This window comes from Anser anser (genome assembly GCF_964211835.1).
Source record: "Anser anser genome assembly, chromosome: 1".
NCBI classification, from domain to species: Eukaryota; Metazoa; Chordata; class Aves; order Anseriformes; family Anatidae; genus Anser; species Anser anser.
In genome coordinates, this window is record NC_139720.1 from 75,473,278 (window position 1) to 75,495,309 (window position 22,032).

General features: G+C 36.9%; 1 protein-coding gene across 15 annotated transcripts in view; it reads left to right on the forward strand.

The window, feature by feature from the left end:
* SCUBE1 (signal peptide, CUB domain and EGF like domain containing 1) overlaps positions 1–22,032 on the forward strand; it is a 243,929-nt gene that overhangs the window by 162,130 nt on the left and 59,767 nt on the right. For 13 of the 15 annotated variants that reach the window (XR_014578059.1, XM_083820003.1, XM_083820015.1 and 10 more), the window contains one exon: positions 6,635–6,751. The exons of the other annotated variants lie outside the window; for them this stretch is intronic. Coding sequence is in view for 12 of the 13 variants with exons in the window: in XM_083820003.1 (XP_083676129.1) it covers positions 6,635–6,751 (117 nt within the window). In the remaining variant the exon portion in view is untranslated. The remainder of the gene's footprint in view (positions 1–6,634; positions 6,752–22,032) is intronic. 15 annotated transcript variants of the gene reach the window in all.

Sequence of the window (22,032 nt, forward strand, 5' to 3'; positions counted from 1 at the left end):
CTTCTTACCTGCCTAACACTTGTGTACCATGTGAATTTTTAGGTCTTCTTAAAAAACATGATCAATTCCTTTGTTACTTCTTCACTTCATTTCTTATAGCCAAGTACAGCATTTTTAGTTTTTTAAACCTTTTTATTCTGTAAGAGAATCATTTGAAAGTTTTATATTGTCTTAAGCAAATTTTTATCACACTGAACAGTATGCCAAATGCTTTGACAGGTTGACTGAGACTGGGAAAGGGGAGTTTTGCATATATCTGCAGGTGTATACACACATTCCAGAGTGTAGGATTAATTTTTTATGTAGAACATAATTAGTGCTAATGCAAAATAACTGACCTTGGTTAGGACAAAGCAGAAACACCTTCATCTGTTAGATGAAGCTTTCTTATATGAATCCTGCTGCATATTATGCTAATCTAAATGAATTTCAGAGTGTATTGAAAAGATGAAATTCTCTTATCCCTGTAAAAAGTTACATTTAAAGAGGAATATATACTATCAGGGCAAAAAGTAAATTAAGACTTGGGAGTGCCAGGGCTCACTTTTAATTTCTGTACTACTGGTAGCAATTTCTGTACTGTTTGTGGTAATAAAAGCAATGGTATTTAATGTTTCAAGATCATGTGTGCTAATGAATTTCAAAAGATCTTATGAGTGTAGGAAATACTGCCCGTTTTACATGAAGAGACTAGTATAACACAAAATTTCTTGTGAGCTCCAGCACAAATAATTTGCCAAGGATAACATAGCAGCTTATGGGAGACTAGGGAAGAAGTTTAGGTCTCTAATTCCATGCTCCAACTTTCAGAACATGAGCATTACCTATCAGAAATATGAACATATCAGATTCCAAAGAGATGCTTGAATAGGATATTGAGTAGACATGAATTTGACATACTCCTTTCTGTGTTCATGGTCCTTCTCCTTCTACCCCTCCAATATTCTTTATCAGAAATAAATAATGTGAAGTAAAAGTGAAACTCAGCTTCTTTAGTCTCTGTTGAATAGGTGAATCATAGGCTCACGTAAGTTGGAAGGGACCTCTGGAGATCATCTAATCTGACCTGCTGCTCAAAGGCCAAGTATACCAGGTTGCTTAGAGCCACATCCAGTTGAGTTTTGAACATCTCCAAGGATACAGATTTCAGAGCCTCCCTGAGCACCTGTTCCAGTGTTTGACCACTGTCATAGTGAACAATTTTTTCCTTGAATCAAGTTGGAATTCCAAATTACATGTGTTGCCTCTTGTCCTTCTACTGCGCACCTCCAAGAAAGGTCTGATTCCACCTTCTATACACTGCCCCATAGCTGTAGACAGAAATAAGATCTCTTCTGAGTATTCAGGCTCAGAAGGCTGTTAAGGCTGAACAGCTCTCTCAGCCTCTTCCTGTCATGTGCTCCAACCTCCTAAAAATGGTCTTGGCAGACCTCCACTGAATCTGTTCCAGTATGTCCATGCCTTTCCTGCACTGCAGCACCCAGAACTGGACAAAGCACTCCAGATGTTGTTACTCCAAGTGCCAAGTAGATCGCTTCTCTTGATCTTCCGGTTGTACTGGTATTAATGCAGGCCAGGATGTGGATTATCTTCTTTGCCACGAGGAAACAAAGCTGAATCCCATTCAGCCAAGACTCCATTTTTTTCTACAAAACTGCTTTCTAGCCAGTAAATGCTCAGCTTTTTCTGTTGTATGGAATTATTCCAACCCAGATGCAGGATTTTTATTTGCCTTCACTGAAGTTCATGATGTTCATTTCAGTCCATTTTCCCAACTTGCTAAGGCCCCTCTGAATAGCAACCTTAGTCCTTAGTCACCCAATTTGGTATCATCCCCAAATTTTCAGAAAGTGCACTCCATCCCAATGTCCACATTGTTAGTACAGACATATTGGCCCTAATATCACTAGCTGAGGGATAATTCTCATGACACACTGCCAGTTGGACTTTGTACCACTGATTCAATCATTTGAGCCCTGTGATCCAGCTAATTTTCTACCTGACATATTATCCACTTATCCAGTGCATAATCATTCTGATCACTGTGGTTATAAGGATACTATGGAAAATAATGCCAAAGCACTTGCGAAATTTAAGGTGAACAACATCCACAGCCATCCCCTTATGGACAGAGCAGATCGTGTCATTTTAGAAGGTGATCATGTTAATCAGGCATGATTAGCCCTTAGTAAGCCAGTGCTGGCTGTTCTCAAATCATCTGGTCTTTCATGTTCTTGGAAATGGCTTCCAGCATGGTTTTATTATGTCTGGCTGATTGGCCTGTAGTTGCCCAGAGCCTCCCCATTGCCCTTCTTGATGTTTGCCTCTTCCTGTCATCAGGAACCTAACTCATTACTTATCAAAGATTATAGACAGTGACCTCACTAAGACATATATTACTTTATAATCTTCAGATGTATCCCTTCTGGTCACGTAGACCTATGTAAGTTTGTTTTGGTTTGCATCATATCTCAGTTCCTAAAACTTGTTTTAGATTTTAGATGAAATTGACCCAAGCTGCCAAAGTAAATAATAACAATTCCAAGATTTGCCTGATTTTCAGTAATGCCTTTGAAATCACATCATGTTCTTTTGATCGTAGAGGTAAAATGCAACTACAAAAATTGGAGGCACTTTTTGAATGGCTTTATGAAATAATTGACCATTTCCAAAAAACAGATTTGGATAGAGGCTTACATTTTATCTTTTACATATTTAATAAAAAAGATGAAATTTATTTTTGTAGAAATGTTCCCAAACCATGATAAATGTGTTTTGTGTTTCAGGCATTTAATAGTGTTCAACACCAAATAAGTCCTGTCCGATGATGTCAGCTTATTTTAAAGGAAGTGACCAGTCCCTGTGGCCAATTTAGTTCAAAAAGATGCAGAACTAGAACCTGGAGAATTCATCTTTCACTGCTAAATCCTTACAGACACTGGAGTGATTACAGGACTGAATACTCACGTAACTTCACCTTGTAACTTAGTAAACACTTCTGATCCAGTGCTGAAAGACTGACAGCTCAAGCATGTACTTTTTAATAGGATATTTAGTTTAATAGGATGCTTAGAAACAGCACATATCCCATAGTGCAATGAACTATAGCTGAATCAATAAATATTTTAATTTAGTAAAATGTAGATTTTTTTAAATCATGGTGGTAATGATTTTGGTTACTTCTTATCAATCCAGGGAGCAGTTACATGAGAGACTGTTCCAGAATTAGGAGCTTACAGTGGAAAAACACAATATAAGCTGTCCCACACTGCCTTGTATAAATAGATGTCCTCTTCTTTAGATCTCTGTTTCTGTCTAAGTTTTCTGGTGGGAATTTGATAAGAATATAAGCAGGGCTGTAAGTGAGGATATAAGTAGGATTTTAAACTCTAGTGAAGTCTAGTTATGAATGATGAGCTTTACCATAATTCAGAAGGAACTGAAATATCAGTTACCCAACACTACTTTGTCTTCGAGTGATTTTCTGCTCCTGCATCAGAACAAAAAACATCAGAAACATGCCAAAATAATCTGAAAAACAAAAAAAAAAAGAAAAAAGAGTATTAAATATGGTGAGGTTATCTTTCACAGAGACAAAAACTGTGGAAAATAGCCTGTAGGATCAATATGATCATGAAGACTTGATCCAAATTTTGAACATTTGTTCTTTCCCTTCCGTATAGGTGTAGCATCTCCAGCATGATAGCTTGGAAATAAGTCATTTGTTTCTGCTCTTTATTTGAGACCTAAAATTTGTATTTGCATTTCAAATATATACTGAAGTTTGACAGTGGTGAGAAGAATGGGTTGAAGTAATTTCTAACAGAAACACCAGTGATGACATGCTTCAGTTTATGTTGTATATAGGCCTCAGCAATTCTATTTGATGTAGCTTGTAGTACCTCTTTCCCACATTCTGCTATTCATATTAGCTTTCTTTTACCATTTTTTTCTCATGACCTTAAGTGTAAGGAATTTCGTCAATACATCTCTCTGATTATCCAGAATGTTAGAGGTACTGTCAGATGTCCTCTCACTCACTTGGGTCTTCATTCTGTTAGAGTTTGTCATGTATTAAAGTCAGAGTCACCAGGAAAGTTGAAGGGTATTTATCCTTTTTGGTTTGTTTTACTAAATCTCTGTGAAAATAAGAAAAGCTGGCTTGATTCCCTCTATTTATACATAGAAATAACTCTTGTTCACTGAATGACCCTTACCCTATAGATCCAGTCATCCATGCCATGGGAAAAAAAAATTGTTGTGTCTATTCATTTTCACTGGATGTCATCCAGAAAGCAGAAATATTACTGCTTATGTACATATCTTGGTGATGAACTGCAATAAAAGACTCTTCATATGCCAAAGTTAATCTGCGAACATAAAATTTACTGCTCTTTGCAGTGCCATGCCAAACGTACATCTTCAACACTTTTTCCTGTTTTTTAATCTTAACTTTTTACTCTTGGCAAGTCATCCTATCATTAACTTGTACCCAAGTTAAAAAAAAAATAAATAAATTAAATGACCTGAAACCTTTTCCCTTCTCTGGAATGTAAAATAATTTGATATGTTGGTGTACGAGGACACACACATTCACATACAAATGGAGATGACAGCATTGTAATTTACCAAGGAATTCTCCAAAAAGTAGTGTCAGCATCTAAGATTCCCAGGATAGTAAATGAAAATGAGAACTTAAGCAGTTAGGTTCGTGTTCTGCAAGTCTTACATAAATGTTCTGTACTCATGCAAAATGGCCTTTTAATTTTGTTGGATTAGACAGGTAAGCAAGAACTCCGCCTGAAAATAAGGAGTTGCAGGTTCAGCTCCATTTTTAGAAAGCTTTCACTAAAATAGTCAATCATTTTGTTAGCTGTACTTGCTAGTAGCTTAATGCAAATTCGTTCGTATACTTATTGCTTTTTCTATATGATGTTATTATGTAGCACATATGATATAGATATATCTAGTACAGCATAGGTAAATGTATATGGACAGCAAAGTTTTGTCCCATGCTGTTAATGCATGTGTGCCCCTACCACTTGCTTTCAGTTTGTTTATAGATGCCAGCAACTTATTCCAAAACTGATGTAGAGGTCTGTACCAGTTCAAAAGAATAAAGAAACAGATATATTTTTTTCTTACTTTGAAGCAGTGAAGTCCTTCCAAAGGACCAGCCTAAGTTCACACTGAAGGCATTAGCAGAGGCAACTTTAAAGTAAAAATCCTATAGTACCAGTTGGTTTAAAAGTAAAACATTTTCTGTTCTGTGTAAATAATTTTTGATCAGCATACTGTTCTAAGGCAATTCTCCATTAGCATATCCTATAGCGTATTTTCAGACCCTGTCTACAGAGTACAATTGTGACACAGACTGTGAATATTCAGCAGTAAGAGTCTGTAAATCTGAGTAAGTAATGACAAAGCCTCTTCAGGGAAAGCCAAAATGAGGTGAGCTGAGTAGAATAATGGCAATCTTGGGGGGAGCAGGGAGGCTATTTTAATTTAATTAAGCCAGAGCAACTGAAAAAGATACTATTAAAAGGACTTGCTCTCTGAAGTAAATACTTTTCAGATAAATACACAGTTCAAACTGACATGCTAAATTGGCATCCTCGCATCCACTCTATTCTCTGGATCAAAGCAAAGTTAATCATTTCACTTGCCTTTTATCTATTTTATGAATGTGTGTGTGGGTATGCATGTGTATGTATGTGTAAGGTGGGCGCATGTGCACACACAAGTAACAGAAAATAATGGCATTAAGGAAGAGGTTTTTGCTTTTTTTGTAATGAAGTTGAAGATTTTTTTTTTAATGTAGTGGTACTTAATAGTCGTTGCCCACCGTTGTAAAAGCTAAGAAGTACTGCAGCTTTCTTTTGCCTGTGTTTGCCCAGCCACCCTTCTACATACTACAAGCACTGGGAAATTTCAATGACACAGCTTGGAATGGGTTCAGTGACCTCAATTATGCCCTCCCACCCACTCCAAACTCCTTTCAATTTGCAAAAAGCTTTAAGTGGACAAAACCCAGATGCCTTTTGCTTGTAGTTCAGTAAGAACAGATTGGGCATGTAGATTCTTGTCAAAGTGATATATGTAGTTCATTTTCCATTAACTCTTTCTTAACTAAGGATTTTATATTCTCGGTTCCAAGTCTAGCACTGTGCTTTGCTTTCTACTGCTTTTTAAAGTTCATTCTGCCTGCAACATCATTTTAAAAAAATGAACCTTAAAAAGCCTTGGCTAGACATTGACTGATATGAAACAGACTGACTGTTTGGTTCTGCTTTTAAAGGCAATCACTTTTTTTCTTTTTAAACTTGTTTCATATGTAATAACCCATCCTATTGTCTAAGACAGTTCAAAAGCACTAACTAAATATAATAAATAAAAACACCAGTTTTGTGGGAGAAAGTAATCATGATTTGTGGAAGTGATTTACCAGTCAAAACAAGTACATGGGCCCTGATGACCTTGACAGCTTGCTTGAATTGGCTTGCTTAAACTTAGATTGCTTTCATAATGTTGTAAAATTGTCCCAAAGAGTTGGTGCCTCTCCCCTCCCCCAGAACATTTCATTACACTCCCTTTCTCCCCCCTCCTCTCTGTCTCTTTCTCTTTCATTCTGCAGAAACATGTGCTGTCAATAATGGAGGCTGTGATCGGACTTGCAAGGATACCGCAACAGGGGTACGATGCAGTTGCCCAGTTGGATTTACGCTGCAGCCTGATGGGAAAACGTGCAAAGGTCAGCTTCTGTTTGCTTTGCAATGCATCATTTGCCTTCAGCAGTTCCAGTACAAGATGTAAATATTCGGATATTTAATCAATACTTTTAAGTTAAGGCTATTACTCTCATAGTGATTGCAATTGAGTTCATTAGCTTTCAGCATCCCTAATTTTGTTGTATTTACTTATTTCAATCATTTTTCTCTCTATTTATTAGAGGGTTTTATTGCTGCAAAGAAATGAGATTGCACTGTTTTCAACTGACCAGAGATTTAGAGGAACAACTCTGGGCTGCAAAAACATACAGTTTCAAAGAATAGTCTGATACCCTTGTAAAAAATCAGTCATGTAATGCTGTCTGAATTTGTCTATTCAAAATTTAATTTAAAAACTCAACCAATACTTTGTCACCTGCAGATAATCGTTTATCACTAAATGAGGCTGAGCAAAAGCTCCACAGGTATTACTCAAAACAACAAAACCAAATAATTGTCCATTTCTGCTCCTTCAAAACATTAAAAGGAGCTAGTTATAAAGGAAAACCAAAGCAACATTTATTAGATCTAAACCTTGCAACTGATGCTCAGCTTTTACTGTTTCAAAGACATCATAAGAACCTTGTCATTTTATCCTTCATGCTGAGGATACAGGGAGGGAGAACAGCAAAGAGCATCTGATACCACTTTCAACATCTGTTCTCAGTTAAGGAGACAGGGACAGTTCTCAAATATCCCTGCAGAATGATACTTGATGGTACTGTGCATGTAAGTAGTTTTGCATATATGCTTGCAGGATCGGGCCCTCCATCAAATATTTTCCCATTTTCTTCTTATTTTTTTTTTTTGAGCTCCATTGGAAGAGACTTGGTGATGGACATCCAGAAGGACATTGCATATATTGTTGTCATGGAGAATACTTTTTTGTCACTCAGTGACTTAGCATAAACTGACCTAACTTGCTAAGAAACTACTGGGAGTTTTTTTCTTCTAAGTAACCAGAAATGTCAGAATATCTCCAGTTCAGGCCTTGATGTTACTTAAAATAGTAAAACCCCCAAAAAATAAACAGAAAATGTGTGGTTTCCTTTTGCTCCAGGCTAAAAACTCCCAGTGCTTGGGCATGATTCTGTTAGTATTTATAGAAATAACAGTTCATTTGCTTGTTTATTTGAAAATAAAACATTTAAACTGCCATTGCACACAATTTTAATAGTTAAGAGTGAGCACACATTAAAACTCAGTCGTTTTAGCTCAAGCCACATAAAAATAAATCATTTTTACACGCAGACTAGCTAAGCCATAGCTGAGCAGTAACAGTGATTCCACCGAGTGCCAAAAAAGGAGGCATTTTAATGCTGTAACATACACCGAGGCTTGATCATAATGTTTATTATTGAAACTACATCATGAAAAAAAAAAAAAAAAGGAATTCTAAATTTAGAAGTCTGGCCGTAGAACTAACACAAAACAATATTTATATAATAATCAAATCTATAATTAGTGCTACAGACAAAATGAAATGTTCAACTGATCCTCAAACCAAATACCATAGCTTTAAGCTCTTTCACATTTGTCTTCATTCTCCCTTTTTTATGAGAAGAAAATATGAGAAACAGAATCTGTATTTTTATGATGTTGCAGATACGTTTTTACTTAAAATAAATACCAAATTGAAATTCCCTCATACGGTTGAACAAACCAACCAGCTCATTTCTTTTTAACCTTTATTGACATTTTAGGAAATACTTGTCATCATAAAATAGTAAAATGTATGTTTTTCATTTAATTTAACTGAAATTAATAATATTTTTGTCATGTATTACACTGTGAGATTTCTGAGCTAGATTCTACTTCCCTGAAGCCAAAGTAACTTCCCATTTAAATCTGTGAAGAATCATGCTCTTAAACTGACCACTGAAGCTGCTTCTGTAGATTATGCAGACAACCCTTAGTCAGGACTGCTCTACGAGATTTACATCTTCTGAGTACAATAGTGAGCATTCTGGCAGAGTAAAATTGATGCCTTCTCTGCTCCTCCGGCTTATAGGTAGAGCCCAGAAAAGGCTGGGGTGGGGAAGTTCAGTGTTCACACATTTTTTCCCGTGAATTTTGTAGGAAACAAAAGAGTGATCTTCCCAAGTTTTTGATTTTGACTTTTTTTTCTTTTTGTTCCTCTTGATTTGACTGCACTACTCTTTCTTGTATATAGTTCATTATTCCATCTCTCTGTAACAATTATATCTGTGTGGTAGGAGTAATGGATTGCCTATTGAGTGCCCATTAAAGCATCTTCAAGTATCATAGAGTTATCACATCCTGTCTTTCATGCACAGAATTTCAAAGCCTATCAAATGTGGCAGCATCTCCAAGGGAGGTTTTTCATAGAAGCATGATATTAAGAAAGGTCATATTTTTAAATATGGGAGGTTATCTATTAAAGGAAAACAGAGAGGCAAGACGTGTAAGAAAAGCTGAGAGAAATTGGAGGGATAGTTAATGTATTAACCAAAAAATGCAACTGGGGGTTGAGCAAAATGATTAATATGTTTAGGTTGAATTTAGCAAATAATGTCGACCAAAAATAATGTTTTTATTGGGAAGTCTATGATTTTTTAGTCCGTTTTGGCATCTCCCTTCCTATGGCATTTAACTTAGTACAGCTACTCTTTGAAATTATGTATTTGCTGAGATTGAAGAGGCTTAAATAAGACTCAGAGAAACGTCTGAACTGTTGAGTACTCCAAGGGGGGCATTATGCAATTTATTAATCTGTAGTTTTAGCTCACTAGCAGGTGATTGCCTCAATAGTGTGTTTTTACGATACTGGTATTTTATGGAAATCTGCTGCCGCTTTGCTTCCTTTTTTTTTTTTTTTAATCAGGGAATCAGATATATTAAAGAACATTTTTTTTTTACATTCATGAAATAAATATGCATATTTTTAAAATAACAAAAATTCCCAGTCGGCTCATGTAATGGGAAAAAGAGTTTGCTGTTCAAAATGTACACAGGTTTTGTTTGCTTGTTTGTTTCTGTTTAGTAGTTTGGAAGTTCGTTAACAGTTTAGTGTAGAAAAAAGACAAGTTTTCATACAAAAAAAAAAAATTCCCAGGAAAGAGTTTGTAATTCTTTAAACGTAACTAATTGTTCCACACTTTCTTTGCTATACCATAATTCAAATTCTATAGTTTTTTCATAAAAGCTGGGATTCAAACCACAGAGTACAAAACTGAGTTGGGACTGAAGTGCTGGTATTTCTCCTGTCTCTTTCCCAATATATCAGAGAATGGAGGCTGCAGGAAAGCAAGTTCCAAGTAATGCAAGGGACCTATCTTCAGTGGCTTTGTGCATCAACCTCTTTCACTGGCTTGGTGGGAAATGGGAGTTTAGTGGACCTCAAAGAATCAGGCTCCCTTAGTTAATGCAGAGTGCAGTCTGGTCTATATCAAATGTCAATAAAATAGATGAAAAATCATTGTGAATAAAGTCTTACCATGGCATACATACAGGTAGCGGCACAGCCAATAGGAGGACTGCTGTAGAAGAAGATTATTTTGGTTTCTGGGAGCTGAAGAGAGGAGCTTGAAAAATCTTTTTTTATCTCTGATTCTTTCTCCCTTACACATTACTACTTATGTGATCTCATGTTGAAATATGAGCAAAAGTGCTGTCTGTGGTCTAGGTAGAGGGACCTTCAGTTATATGAATGGTGACTGGGACACAGATTCATTAACATTTTACTGTTCTTCTTTATTTAGTTTCAAACCAAAGCCTTTTCTCAGCTGGGTTGGTGCAGAATATAAAATGATCCTTTTTTCCCTTCAGCTTTCCTATCAGGTGTTAGCCTTGTCTGTTAGTAAGCCAAACGATGCAGACCATTGTCAACTAAGAAGAGGCATGTCCCAGACAGAAAGAATTCTATATCCTCCTTCTAATTAATGTTATTTAATTTCTCCTGCCATTGTAATTTGGTGATCCCAGCTTGATACTGAGTTGATTTTATGCTGTTGATTATTGTGCTATGCATGCCAAAACAGTGTGTAGTTCGTTTCCTTAGATGCCTACCAAGTCATCCCACAGAAGTCAGCTAAGACAGACAGAAAGGGAGACAGAAGATTAAAAGACATAGTGGCCCAGGATGCTTATTGCTCATTGTTTCCTATCCACTTTTCAGTTTTCCCTGTCTTGTGTGTGTCAGAGTTCTCCAGTCCCTAGCTCCCTCGCTTGTTGGTTCCTGTGCATCTTTCCTGCTGAGTACCCATTTCATGCATTCAGCCATAATTTGCTCGCAGTGAGAAGACTCATCACTTTAACATTTTAATTATATTAAATAGAATCTATGTAGCTGATAAAATGGGAGATTCATTTGAGAAAAACTTGTGGGGTTCAAGAGGACTGAAGTCAGACTAGTTTATTTTCTGAACTGTTTAAATCCAGCTGCCAAACTGTATCGAACAAAAAAAAAAAGGGGGGGGGGGGAGGGGTTGTTTTGTGGGCTCTAAGAAGCAATTAGGGCAAGGGGAAGGACCACAGGCTTCTGGCAAGGTGTAAAATGTAGAAGTGTGGCCATCAGCCATCTCTGCCTCAGGGATTTGACAAAGAAACTGTGCCCCCTGAGGCACTCCAGTGCCCCAGAGTAATGCAGCCTCTGAGCACTGTACACAAAGACAGTCTGACTGTGCAGGGTGCAGTACTCTCCAAATTCCTAGACTCAAATGGCAGAGTGAATGTAATTCTAAAGCAGGAGAATAAAAGCATAACTGGATTTCTAGATGTATGGAGCAAAAGCCACATCTCAAACGTGGCTTTTCTGTAAAGCATCTAACTTTGCAGTGGCCCATAGATTTTTTTGCAATAGTAGCAAGATGTGTATTATTTTGATTAGCTAACTTGCTAGTTTGCTTCACTTTCACAGGCAGGCTTCACAGTGGCGTTTTGGGGAGGTAGGTCCTCAGCTGGGCCAAAATGTGCTAGATTTTGGTAGCACTGTGATGTTACATTGATAACGTTGCTAAATACAACAGTATTAATTCATGCACACAAACAGAACTTTGCCAAGCCCAGGTGATCTTACAGACGTGTATTTAGGAGACAGAAAGGTCCCTGCACATCTACACCTAAGGATGGGGCATTTTATTTACTGTTCTATACTAAGTAAGCCCTTCTTAGCCCTCTGGCATATTGTTTAACTAGGCAGTGTTATGCTGGGGTTATGTGACTGGATGCTGTTTAGGCAAACATTTCTTCTTCCTGCTGTCTCATTGTCATGGTTACCCAGCAATGTGGTGTGCTCTCTACTTCCTTGAAACAGACCCCCATCCTTTTGCATTCAGATGCAGCAGAGAAATGTGTCACTTACGTGCTTAAATACTTGACTCTGCTGCAGTGGGAGCATCAGAAATGCCTTATCATTGACTGGTTTATCCACTAACTCAACTCTGTAACTTCCCTTATCATTAAGCAATGTATAAGTGAAAACCAGGAGCATAATGACTACTGAACTATTTCAGTCAAATGACCTAATCAAAGTTTATTGAAATAGAAGGGAAATTTTATATTGGCTTTATTAGATTGATATAGCAATTTCACATTTTTATCATTCTTAATTGCAGCCTATTATGTCAGGAGAATGCATTTTAAATTATTTTTTGATTAAAAAAAGTGAAAACCCAGAAGTGGATTAAATTTTGAAAATGGAATTGTTTCTGTGAGGAAAGGTTTTGTTACGGAATGAATTTCAATGAAGCAAACTACGTTGTGTTTTGTTAATTATGAACTGAAAGTTTTCATTAAATTAAATGCGTAAAATTAATGCTTACATCAGTTTGGTACGAGAATCTGACTCAGATGTTGAAGGCTTTCCTCTCTTTTCATTCAGAACACACTAACACAAAGTGAAAAGCTCACAATGAACAGTTTAGTTGGCCAATTTGGCTTCATTTCCTGGCTATAAAATGTCTGCGAACAGTTATGATTTCCTCCATCATTCCATTAGTCGAAATTACTTAAAATTTGTTTTAGTTTTTTTTCTCTAAATTGGGTTAAATTGACTAAAGCTTTTAAAATTACATCTTTTCAATCCTGATCAATTCATATGAAACTGAAAATGTTCCCGCGTTTTTTTTAGAAAGGAACACCAGACGGAGTTGTAAGTTACTTGTATTGTTTACCATTAGTAAGATGCAGTTGTTAGTTGGTTACATCAACTATTGGCTCACTTGAGTTATGATTCCATCTTTGTTTGACTGTGATTGATTTGATAATCAGAGTAGTATATTTTTTCACAGATTGCTTAACTGGGGAACTTTTTGCAGTAGGAGTAATTATCTATGATGAACTAACATTTTGTTTTGTATATATGCCTGACTCAGCATTCTTTTTGCATGCCAGTAAAAGTTTGACAGTAAAATATATCCCTGTGCAAGATAACTCGTGAAATACATGCATCAAGCAAATTTACAGCAAGGCAGATGTAAGTAAAGTGGCACGTACAACCATACTTTTCACATCAGGTAGGTGACTCAGTGCCTTTAGAATCAAGTACATAGGTTTGGAGCAGGTCTTCTGAACTAAAATTTGTCTCACCTAAAAGACATATGCAAGACAGGCACAAATAAATACATGTGAATTAATTTTTTTCTTTGTTTGGGCATTGTTCTAGTTTTCTTTCTTAATACAAAAATACAAAAAGTTTTCCTTGGGTTTGATTCCCACAGAAAATTCATAGACTTCTGTTTAAGTGAGGCCATCATTTTAAAAAAGCTTGACTTTTTCATAAATGCATAAGCAGCATTAGAGAAGACAGCACTAAAACAGCATGCTGAAAGCTACCCCTGAGTTTTCTGCTGAAGTGTATAACTTCCATTTGAAGGTGCACAGCCACATAATTTAGTTACTTGCCTTCTGCATAGCTTCAAGCAATGTAAATTCCCAAAGGACCTAAACTTTCACCTGCAAAAATTCTATAGTGCCTGAATTTCTGCCAGTGTCTGAGGTGCATACTCAGTCAAATTCCAGTTACCCTAAGCTCAAATCTGAATTACAATGGAAAATTGGTCTTCTTTTCTTGGTTCACTTGCTCTGGCAGGCATTCCCATGCCTAATAAGTCAGAAAGCTTGTGAAAGGTTGTTTTCTGCTCATCTATGACTGGAACAGTTACTTGGAGGAAGATAGCATGGAAATCTGCCTTTCACTGCAGGAAACATAGGATTTGAACCCCAGTCTCATATGCATTTGCGAGTACGCTAGCTGCAGGTCTGATAAGTATGAAGGAACTTCCACTTCCTCTTCAGAGGGAAGAAGGGAAAGAAAAAAAAAAAAAGATTGATCATAGTAAACCAAGAAGATGACTCATATCCATTAATGCTGTCTAGAAGGAACCATTGTCACTTCAATTCATCATGAAGTGGGTAGGAATCTGTGCGTAACCTTTCTCTCTGCTGTCTCTGCAATATTTCCTACTGATTTTGCCTTTAGTAGTCATGTTATAGCTACATGAACATATTGAGCCAAGGTGGTTAAACACCTAATACAAGATTAAGAATTACATTGGATTCGCTAAGATATCATGCTGCGTAGCTGTTCTTGTCCTCCCTGTTGAATACATTCAGGTATGTTAGCATTTTAAATTAAAATGATTTTGAATGGTCTCCTCAAGAGTTGAAACTTCAAGAGGTTACTTATAGAAGCAAAACTGCTCGTAGCTTCCTGGACTACTACCACTTGACATTGTTAGAATACTTTCTGTGCGTCCCCCATTAGCACTGTTCTTTAGTGCGATATCTGTCCGCAGATAGTCCACACAATGAAAGGACTACTGGTGTTAGTGTCAATAGATGTATTAGCACCCATAGCAGGTCCTGAGACATAAAAAACAGCTTTTTTCCAGCTCACCTTTCTCTAGCAGCATGATGGTGAATCACGTTTTTTCACACATCTGTTTAGCTTCTTCCCCATTGGACACATACTGCTTTTGCAAAACATAAGTATTTGAGCCATTAGCCATAATGGGCTGTTAGCATTTTCCAGTGATCCCTCTCGAAAAAGAGAAAAACCATATATACAAATGGCGTTAAAGAATAAACTGAAATGAAGTAAGCTGCTGGCAGTCATCATCTCCATTGCAGTCAGAATGCTGTGGCACCAGCAAATGTCAGCATAAATGTCAACCACAAGATTACAGCAGCAGTGAGTTTTTTAAACAGGATCTCTGGCAAAGCCAGAAAGGGCACAGACCTGTTTGTTTTATTACCTTTTCTTCTGATTCATTTCCCTTGATAATAGCAGAACCTGAAATGGCCTTTACTTCAGTGGTGCTTCTTTAAGATAATTTATGTAGTTAATAGAGCAGTTGTACTCATGATTTTAGTATTGGTTTATACCATTGCTACTTGATGCCAGCCTAATTTGGTGTACAGCACATTAAATTTTGCTAACGTTCTGCTGATATGGTGCCTTATATTCATAGTTTGGTTTGGAAGTAGTATTTGGAAAATGGTCCTTTTGCCTTACTGAGTCAGGGTACAGTGATGACTAGTGAGAGCAGGTTTTCATTTAAGCTAATAAATAGCTTTTATTTGCTTGCTGCACATACATAAAGCTATCTGGGTTGGATTGCTCTATCACAGAGCAATCATATGCATGTTCCTCAAAGCCTGTGAAAAGTTAACTAAGGGAAAAACAGGATTACTCTCAGTAGTATTTAATTTACTGCTGTGGTATCTCCACTAGAAAAAAATGCAAAATTTTGCAAATGGAAACAGATTGAGATACAGTGAGTGTTTTGACCCTCTGAAGAGGCTGACCTGAGCAAATGGAGCATTTTAACCATGGTTCCTCGGAGTGGCTAGTGAAAAAAAAAGGTTTTTAGGTGATCAGCTAGATAAAATTCGGTTGTTTTAGGGGAAGATTCTCAGACATTTCAGCAGGTTGGATCTTTGTGGGATTTCAAGTCCAGAACCTCAAAAAAAAAAGTAATCAAAAATTACTAGTTCATTTTTAAAGCAGAGGTTGTTATTTTCAGGTCTTTGTATAGATTACACCTTCTGCCATTCTTCCTTTGATCCCCAAGGCCCATTTTGTTCCTGACATGGATACCAAGCTAGAACCTCTGTCCTTTCTTCTGTGCATCAGCTCTCAGTGAGCACTGACTTTGATTTTGTACCTCATGCCTTTTACTTCTCTCGGGAATCACACAATTTCCCATTTTTTTAGAATATGGTCAGAACTGATGACCCTGAGGTAAAATAAGCATATCAGCCTTGGTCATTCCTAATGGGATTTGAAGTCTTACATTATATAGCTAAGGTACCTCCTTAAAAATTTGTGCATTGGGAAATAACACGGAACAGCTGGCATGCTCTGAACGCTGATCCTATTGCAATAACATGCTCATAAGCACATGCAAATAGCCTAATCCCAACCTATAGGATATCCACCTTTCTTGCCTTGAAAATCCATCTGAATTGGGTTAGCGATTCCACTTCCGTTCAGACTCTGACCAGTGAGTAATAAAGAGACTCTTCTTAATCTCAACAATAGAAACAAAATATAAGGAAAGAGTAGATGTTATTACAGTGGTGCAAACAGGCCCATGTTCTCCCTTCACACATGGTAGTCGATGCAGCACAAAATTCTAGTCCCTCTTTGGTTTCCTTCTACCTGCTGTGTCACTCCCTCAGAAGAACTTCCTACTCCACAGGAATCAGACATCCTTGATTTTTATCAACACCAGGCCCTATCCTGTTTGCCAAAGCCAGTCCGCAAGCTGAGTATGTGTTGTCTATTAACAGCCCTTAAGTGTTTACTGAAGTGGTTTATTTTGAGTCCTTCTTTCTCCGTGATAGCTTTCTCCCTGCTTCTCATCAACTTAAATCTAGAGTAAACTTCTGAGTAGTCAAATCATGATCTAGTTTTCATAATTCATTATATAGCAACTCTACTTCCATCAGAGCCCTTACATGATTCTGCTTTCAAGCTATAGCAACTTACCCTCCCAGTGTTTGTAACGAGAAATAAGTGCATGTTCAAATATAAATGCCATTTAAGTTTGCTTCTCCATACATGTAAGTAAAAAGCTATCAGAAAACAGAAGAGGTCAGATATGATCACATGCCACTACAACCATGAATCAAAACAAAAAATAACTTTGGCCTCTCCATGCTGAACACAAGGGAACGAGAAAGAGCTGTAGTTGAATTTATAACAATGAATTTATTTACTGTTAAAGCAAACCCAAGGTCTCACCAACTTTGTAGTTTGCAGGAGTTGAAAGGGATTGAAGTCAAATACAAATCTTGTGGTTAAGGCCCATCTTTTATTCTAAAAACAAAAAAAAAATCTAATGCAAAAACCTCTTATATCTTTGCATACGTAAACTGTATGATGCAGAGGGGTGAATGGTCAGAGGAACATATTTGCCTTGTGTGAGAAGTCAGCACCTAAATAAATTCATGAACATGAGAACGATGTGAAGAAAGATGGTAATGGAAATGAAGGTTCTCCAGTAACTAGACTTGTGCTTTTAGGAGGAACAAAAATAGTCATCTTCTGTATAGCTCTATGTTGCACAAATTAAAAGTGCAATTAAATGTGCAATTAAAAATGGCTGAATTTTCTATAAAATGTCTTCTGGCAAACAAGTTCTGACAATTTTACAGTGCTTCTGCATAGTTAAAGGACAAGTTCACATGTCATTTTCAGGAAGCAAGCAAATAGCTTCTTGGCAAAGGCAGCATGGACTGTGTGAATCTCAAACTGCTTTTTGATATGTAGAAATCGACAGATTTTCCAGATTTTCTGGGTAGATGTTGCAGCAACAACAAAGGATCTCCCTGTCTTTTCCCTTTCCTAATCCACTGCTGACAAAACCCTTATTATTAAGAAAATAGAGGTGTTTGTGCCAAAGAGGCAATCAAAGGCAGCTAATTGGTGATTTAGGACTGTGAAAAAATGGATGCAGCTACTTAAGAAAAAAGTAAAGAAAAAGCAACATAAAACTAGAGGAAAATTAAGACTTTAGTCATGAAAACAGCAATCCTGTTGACTGTTTGAGTACTGGTGAGAATTTCTGAAAATGCATACTTTGTGACATCTTTGGGAAAGGAGAGAAGACCATGTCAGAGTGCAACCCAGTAAATGCTTCTACACAGGATTCCTTGAAATATGAATCAACTGTATACATTGGCTACACTGCAGAGATAACGGGTAGACTTGTAGTTGGTGAAGGAAGAAGAAGCAAAGGAAATTTTCGAAATTTGTTACATAGAGGAGACAAAAGGAAGATTAAAGACAGAAAGGAATACTAAACAACAGAGGCAGTTTTGAAATTATTTTTGTTGTTTTGGTAGGACTTGAACAAGCTGCAAGATAATCTGTATCTGAGAAAACTCGTAAAACTCAGAATTCAGAGAGGGAAAACTGGTGGAAGAGCAGTGGTCAAGTTCAGTTTATCAAAAAAGCTGCTTGTTTTAGAAAAGATAGCGATGACAAGAAAATCAGACTAGAGCACAAGCTCCCAAGGTAGCTACAAAAACAGTTTCAAAGTATCTACCGAAATGTGGATTAAAGAAGCAAACATGAAAGCCTGGCTGCAATAGCCTTATTATTGAGGCCACACTCATTTTATGTGATTATACCAATGTTAACCAGTCTCAAGACAAAGAACAAATAGGATCAACCTAATGTGAGAAAAATGATAACAGCATCTGGCAGGCAGCTGCAGCTTCTCAGCGCAGAGCTCTATGTCATGCCCAAAGAAGGGGCTGTAGTTATCTGTCCCAGCACTGCTGCCCTGGAAACAACTGTTTCAAGACTTTGAAAAGACTGAGGGGTGACTGGATTCTGCTTTTTTCCCCACTTTTCTAAAGAAAACAGAGATTTGACTGTTGTCATTGCAAAGGCAAATATGGCATGTGATTGGATGATAGACCATCTGACCAAGGGAGAGAAGGAGGCACAGAGAGAGGAGAAAGGTGGGCAGAGGTGGTGGTGAGACCATAATGTGGTAGAGAAGATGTTGGAGAGAGAAAGAGATGCTTGTCACCAAGAGGAAATGTGCAGCATTTTGCAGGGAGAAAGCATAGAAAATATTTGGTGGTAGGTGGCTGCAAGTGATAAGAAGCCTAGAGAAGGAAGGAATCAGAAAAGTGAGGACTGGACATTGACTGATGGGTATATATTTTGAGTGAGCACCAGAACAATTAATTTTAGATATGTAGACATAATCTGATCCAGATTTTCTAAGAGAGATGTGAAGTTCCAGGTCACAGTGAGGAAAAATGAAGTGATAAACCCATGGGATTTAAAAAATGAGAGGAAATTAAAATTTTAAATACCAACACGGGTGAAATTTTTCAGAAAGAAGAAAACAGGATGGAAGGCAATTAAAAAAAAAAAAAGAATTGGTAGAGAACAGAATCTGAGAAATAGAAATAGAGCTGTGAATAACATCTGCCTTCTAACTGTTGCTGTAACTTTATCTAATCCAGACTGTGTGAAACTTCCACTGCTCCTTCCCTTTTTGGGGGATTGCCTTTTTTTAGGTTTAAGACATTCAATTCATTTGTCTGGTGTAGACTCATTCATGACAGACAAATACAATATAACAGATTATCTTCCATTAAAAAATTGCAGACTTGGGTCAGCTGCCACGTAACTCATTCAGTTTCATTCCTTCCCAAGGGTTCCATCTATCCTCACAAAATAAATTCATGTATACTAACTTAGGGTTTTTTCATGAGTAGGCAATATCCCTGTTCCCTGGAAACTTGCAGTTGTTATTTGTCTTTGTGAACCTCCCCTTTGAAAATGCCAAATCCTTTAAATTAATGCTTGGGAGGGTCATATTTTGCATTTCAGTTGTTGAAAAGACCTTGCATTTATTCAACAATATAAAGGTCCCTGAGGATGAGCAACCACAGTTTATTACGTAAAAATGTACTGTGCTTTCTGTAATTTGGGGGTTGACTGCTCACATAATCATAGCTACCAACATTCAAAACTTACAGTACTTTTTTTTATTCTTTTTTTTTTCATCATAAATAACAGCTTGTTTTTTATATGGCCAGATCCTGCTCTCAGTAAAGTATTTGTCTTCCCTGGTACAGAACTGATCCTTGGTTGGGTGAAGAAATGTCTTCCAAAGTTTTGGAGGGTTAATGTTTGGTCACCAGCCAATTTTCTTTGATTCATTATCACCAATAACGGATTTGAGTTATCATGGGTTAATAGTATTCAGCTGTCTTTTTCAGCAAGAGTACCTTTATCATCGTAAAGCCAACACAATTTCAATGGGATTTTAGAAAGCGCACCAATGTCTTCAACTGTCCTTACCCAATACCAATTTCATTTTTTAATTGTATTTAATTAAATCAAACACAAGTACAGCAATTTTTAGATGCAAGTTGAGGTTCTTGAAAATAAACATGCAGCTTCCTGAGCAAACAACAATTCCAAGGGGAAAAATTAAAATAACTAACAGTTAAGGTAAATTGAGTTAATATGCTAAGTCCGGAGATTCTTGTATCTTTGCCCAGCTTTCTCACTTGCCCCTGTGCTCTTCATTGAGATTACATGGAGAAATTAAGTACTGTTAGAGCAAGGCACTGTTTTTTAGTGAGACAGAGTACAGAGAAGTTGCTCAAGTGTGTTAGCTCAGACAGTTTTGTATTTTCTACTTCTTTTTTTTTAATATACTTTAGGAGACACTGAATTAACTCCTTTACTGTAGTCATTGATTGTAACCTTCAGCAACTTGTATAGTTCTTCTCTGTCTCAGCTCTTCCTACATATAGCAGATAAGCATTAAATATAGAATTATTATGGTAATAGTGGCTATATGAATAATAAAGGTAGAAAAGTAGTCAGCCCAATATATTTGCACAATTCTGTACCACCATTTTAACCGCACCCTCCAAGTCTGCATATACTTAAACTGTCGTTATTGCCATCTGAGTTTCACAGAGTCTAATGTACTTAACTTTCCAGATGCTTTGTAACAGACAGACATTATTTGTTGTCCCCAGGTACAGACAGGAGTCCTAACTGCATACTTATTTCTCCCTCTCCAGTGTATTGTAGAAAACACTTTGATTAATAAAATCTTACAGTAGGAGGAAAACTAACTGTATTTTCTGCGATCTCTATTGATTTTCTTTTTTTTTTCTTTTTTTGGTAGTTTTTGCATTTAGCTCAGCCTAGACTGTGTTAACTGGAGCACCCTTATCTCTTGATTTCTCCAGTCCCTTTCACATTCTGGCATCACAGTCTTAAGACAGCTTGCACTGTTTGGGTTGGTAGCATTGCACTAACATGTTTTTAAGTTTAAAAAAGAATTCAGTGTTCAGCAAAATTTTAGATAGAAATCCTTTCTTTTCGTATTAGATTTAGTAAATCCCTTCCCTTTCACAAATGAAAAATCAGGGTCTAAACTGTTCTGACAGCATTTCTAAGTTTTTTGCTTTCAAAGCTTTTTGTGTTTTATAAATCTAATTAACTGTAATAAGAAAATAATGGGACATAATGTTTATTTTACAAGGTGATTGATCTCTTGGCAGCCTAGCAGACTCTTTTATTGATTGGTTGGTGGATAATGTCAGAGTGGATATGTCCTGGAGGAGAATACCTGACACCTAAATCCATATGTGACAGATTACCATCTGTGTTGGAAGACAAGTTTCTTCGTGAAATTGCAAAGATAACAGGTGAAAATAGAGAAAGTGACATGAGGGAAATGTGTTGAAACCTGCACCAACCCTTCCATGCTCTATGAGCATTTACACAAAGTTCTCTATTTTGTGGGCAGTGTGTTTTCAGGATGAGGGAGATCAAATTTTAATTACACTCATTCCTGTTTGCCCGGTCTAGTTTTAGTTCTGTTAATTAGGAAAATTCCTTGCCCCACAACCTAGCCATAAAGCTAATTAAACAGATAACCTTCATTTGCTACCTAGTGGAGCTTCAGTTCAGTAATGATTATCATACATTACAGTTAATTAGCACTGTGGGAGGGAAAATGAGGATGTCACTGAAGTGCAGAATTCAAATTAGAAGTGCTGTAATATATGCCTTATTTCATTTTATAGCTATCTGATGCAGGAAAATCACACACTACCCTACCTGCCTCAGTTTCACCTTTGTTAAGGGAGAAATAATTAAATTTATCTCTGCTGCAGAAGTGTTTTGTAGCTTCAATGTAATAAAGATGTTAAGATCTTGTGCTTTGAAAGCCTCAAATAGAAGATACTGCATAAATAGAATTATTCCTCTCTGAAACATGCAAAGTGTGTTAGAGGCAATGAG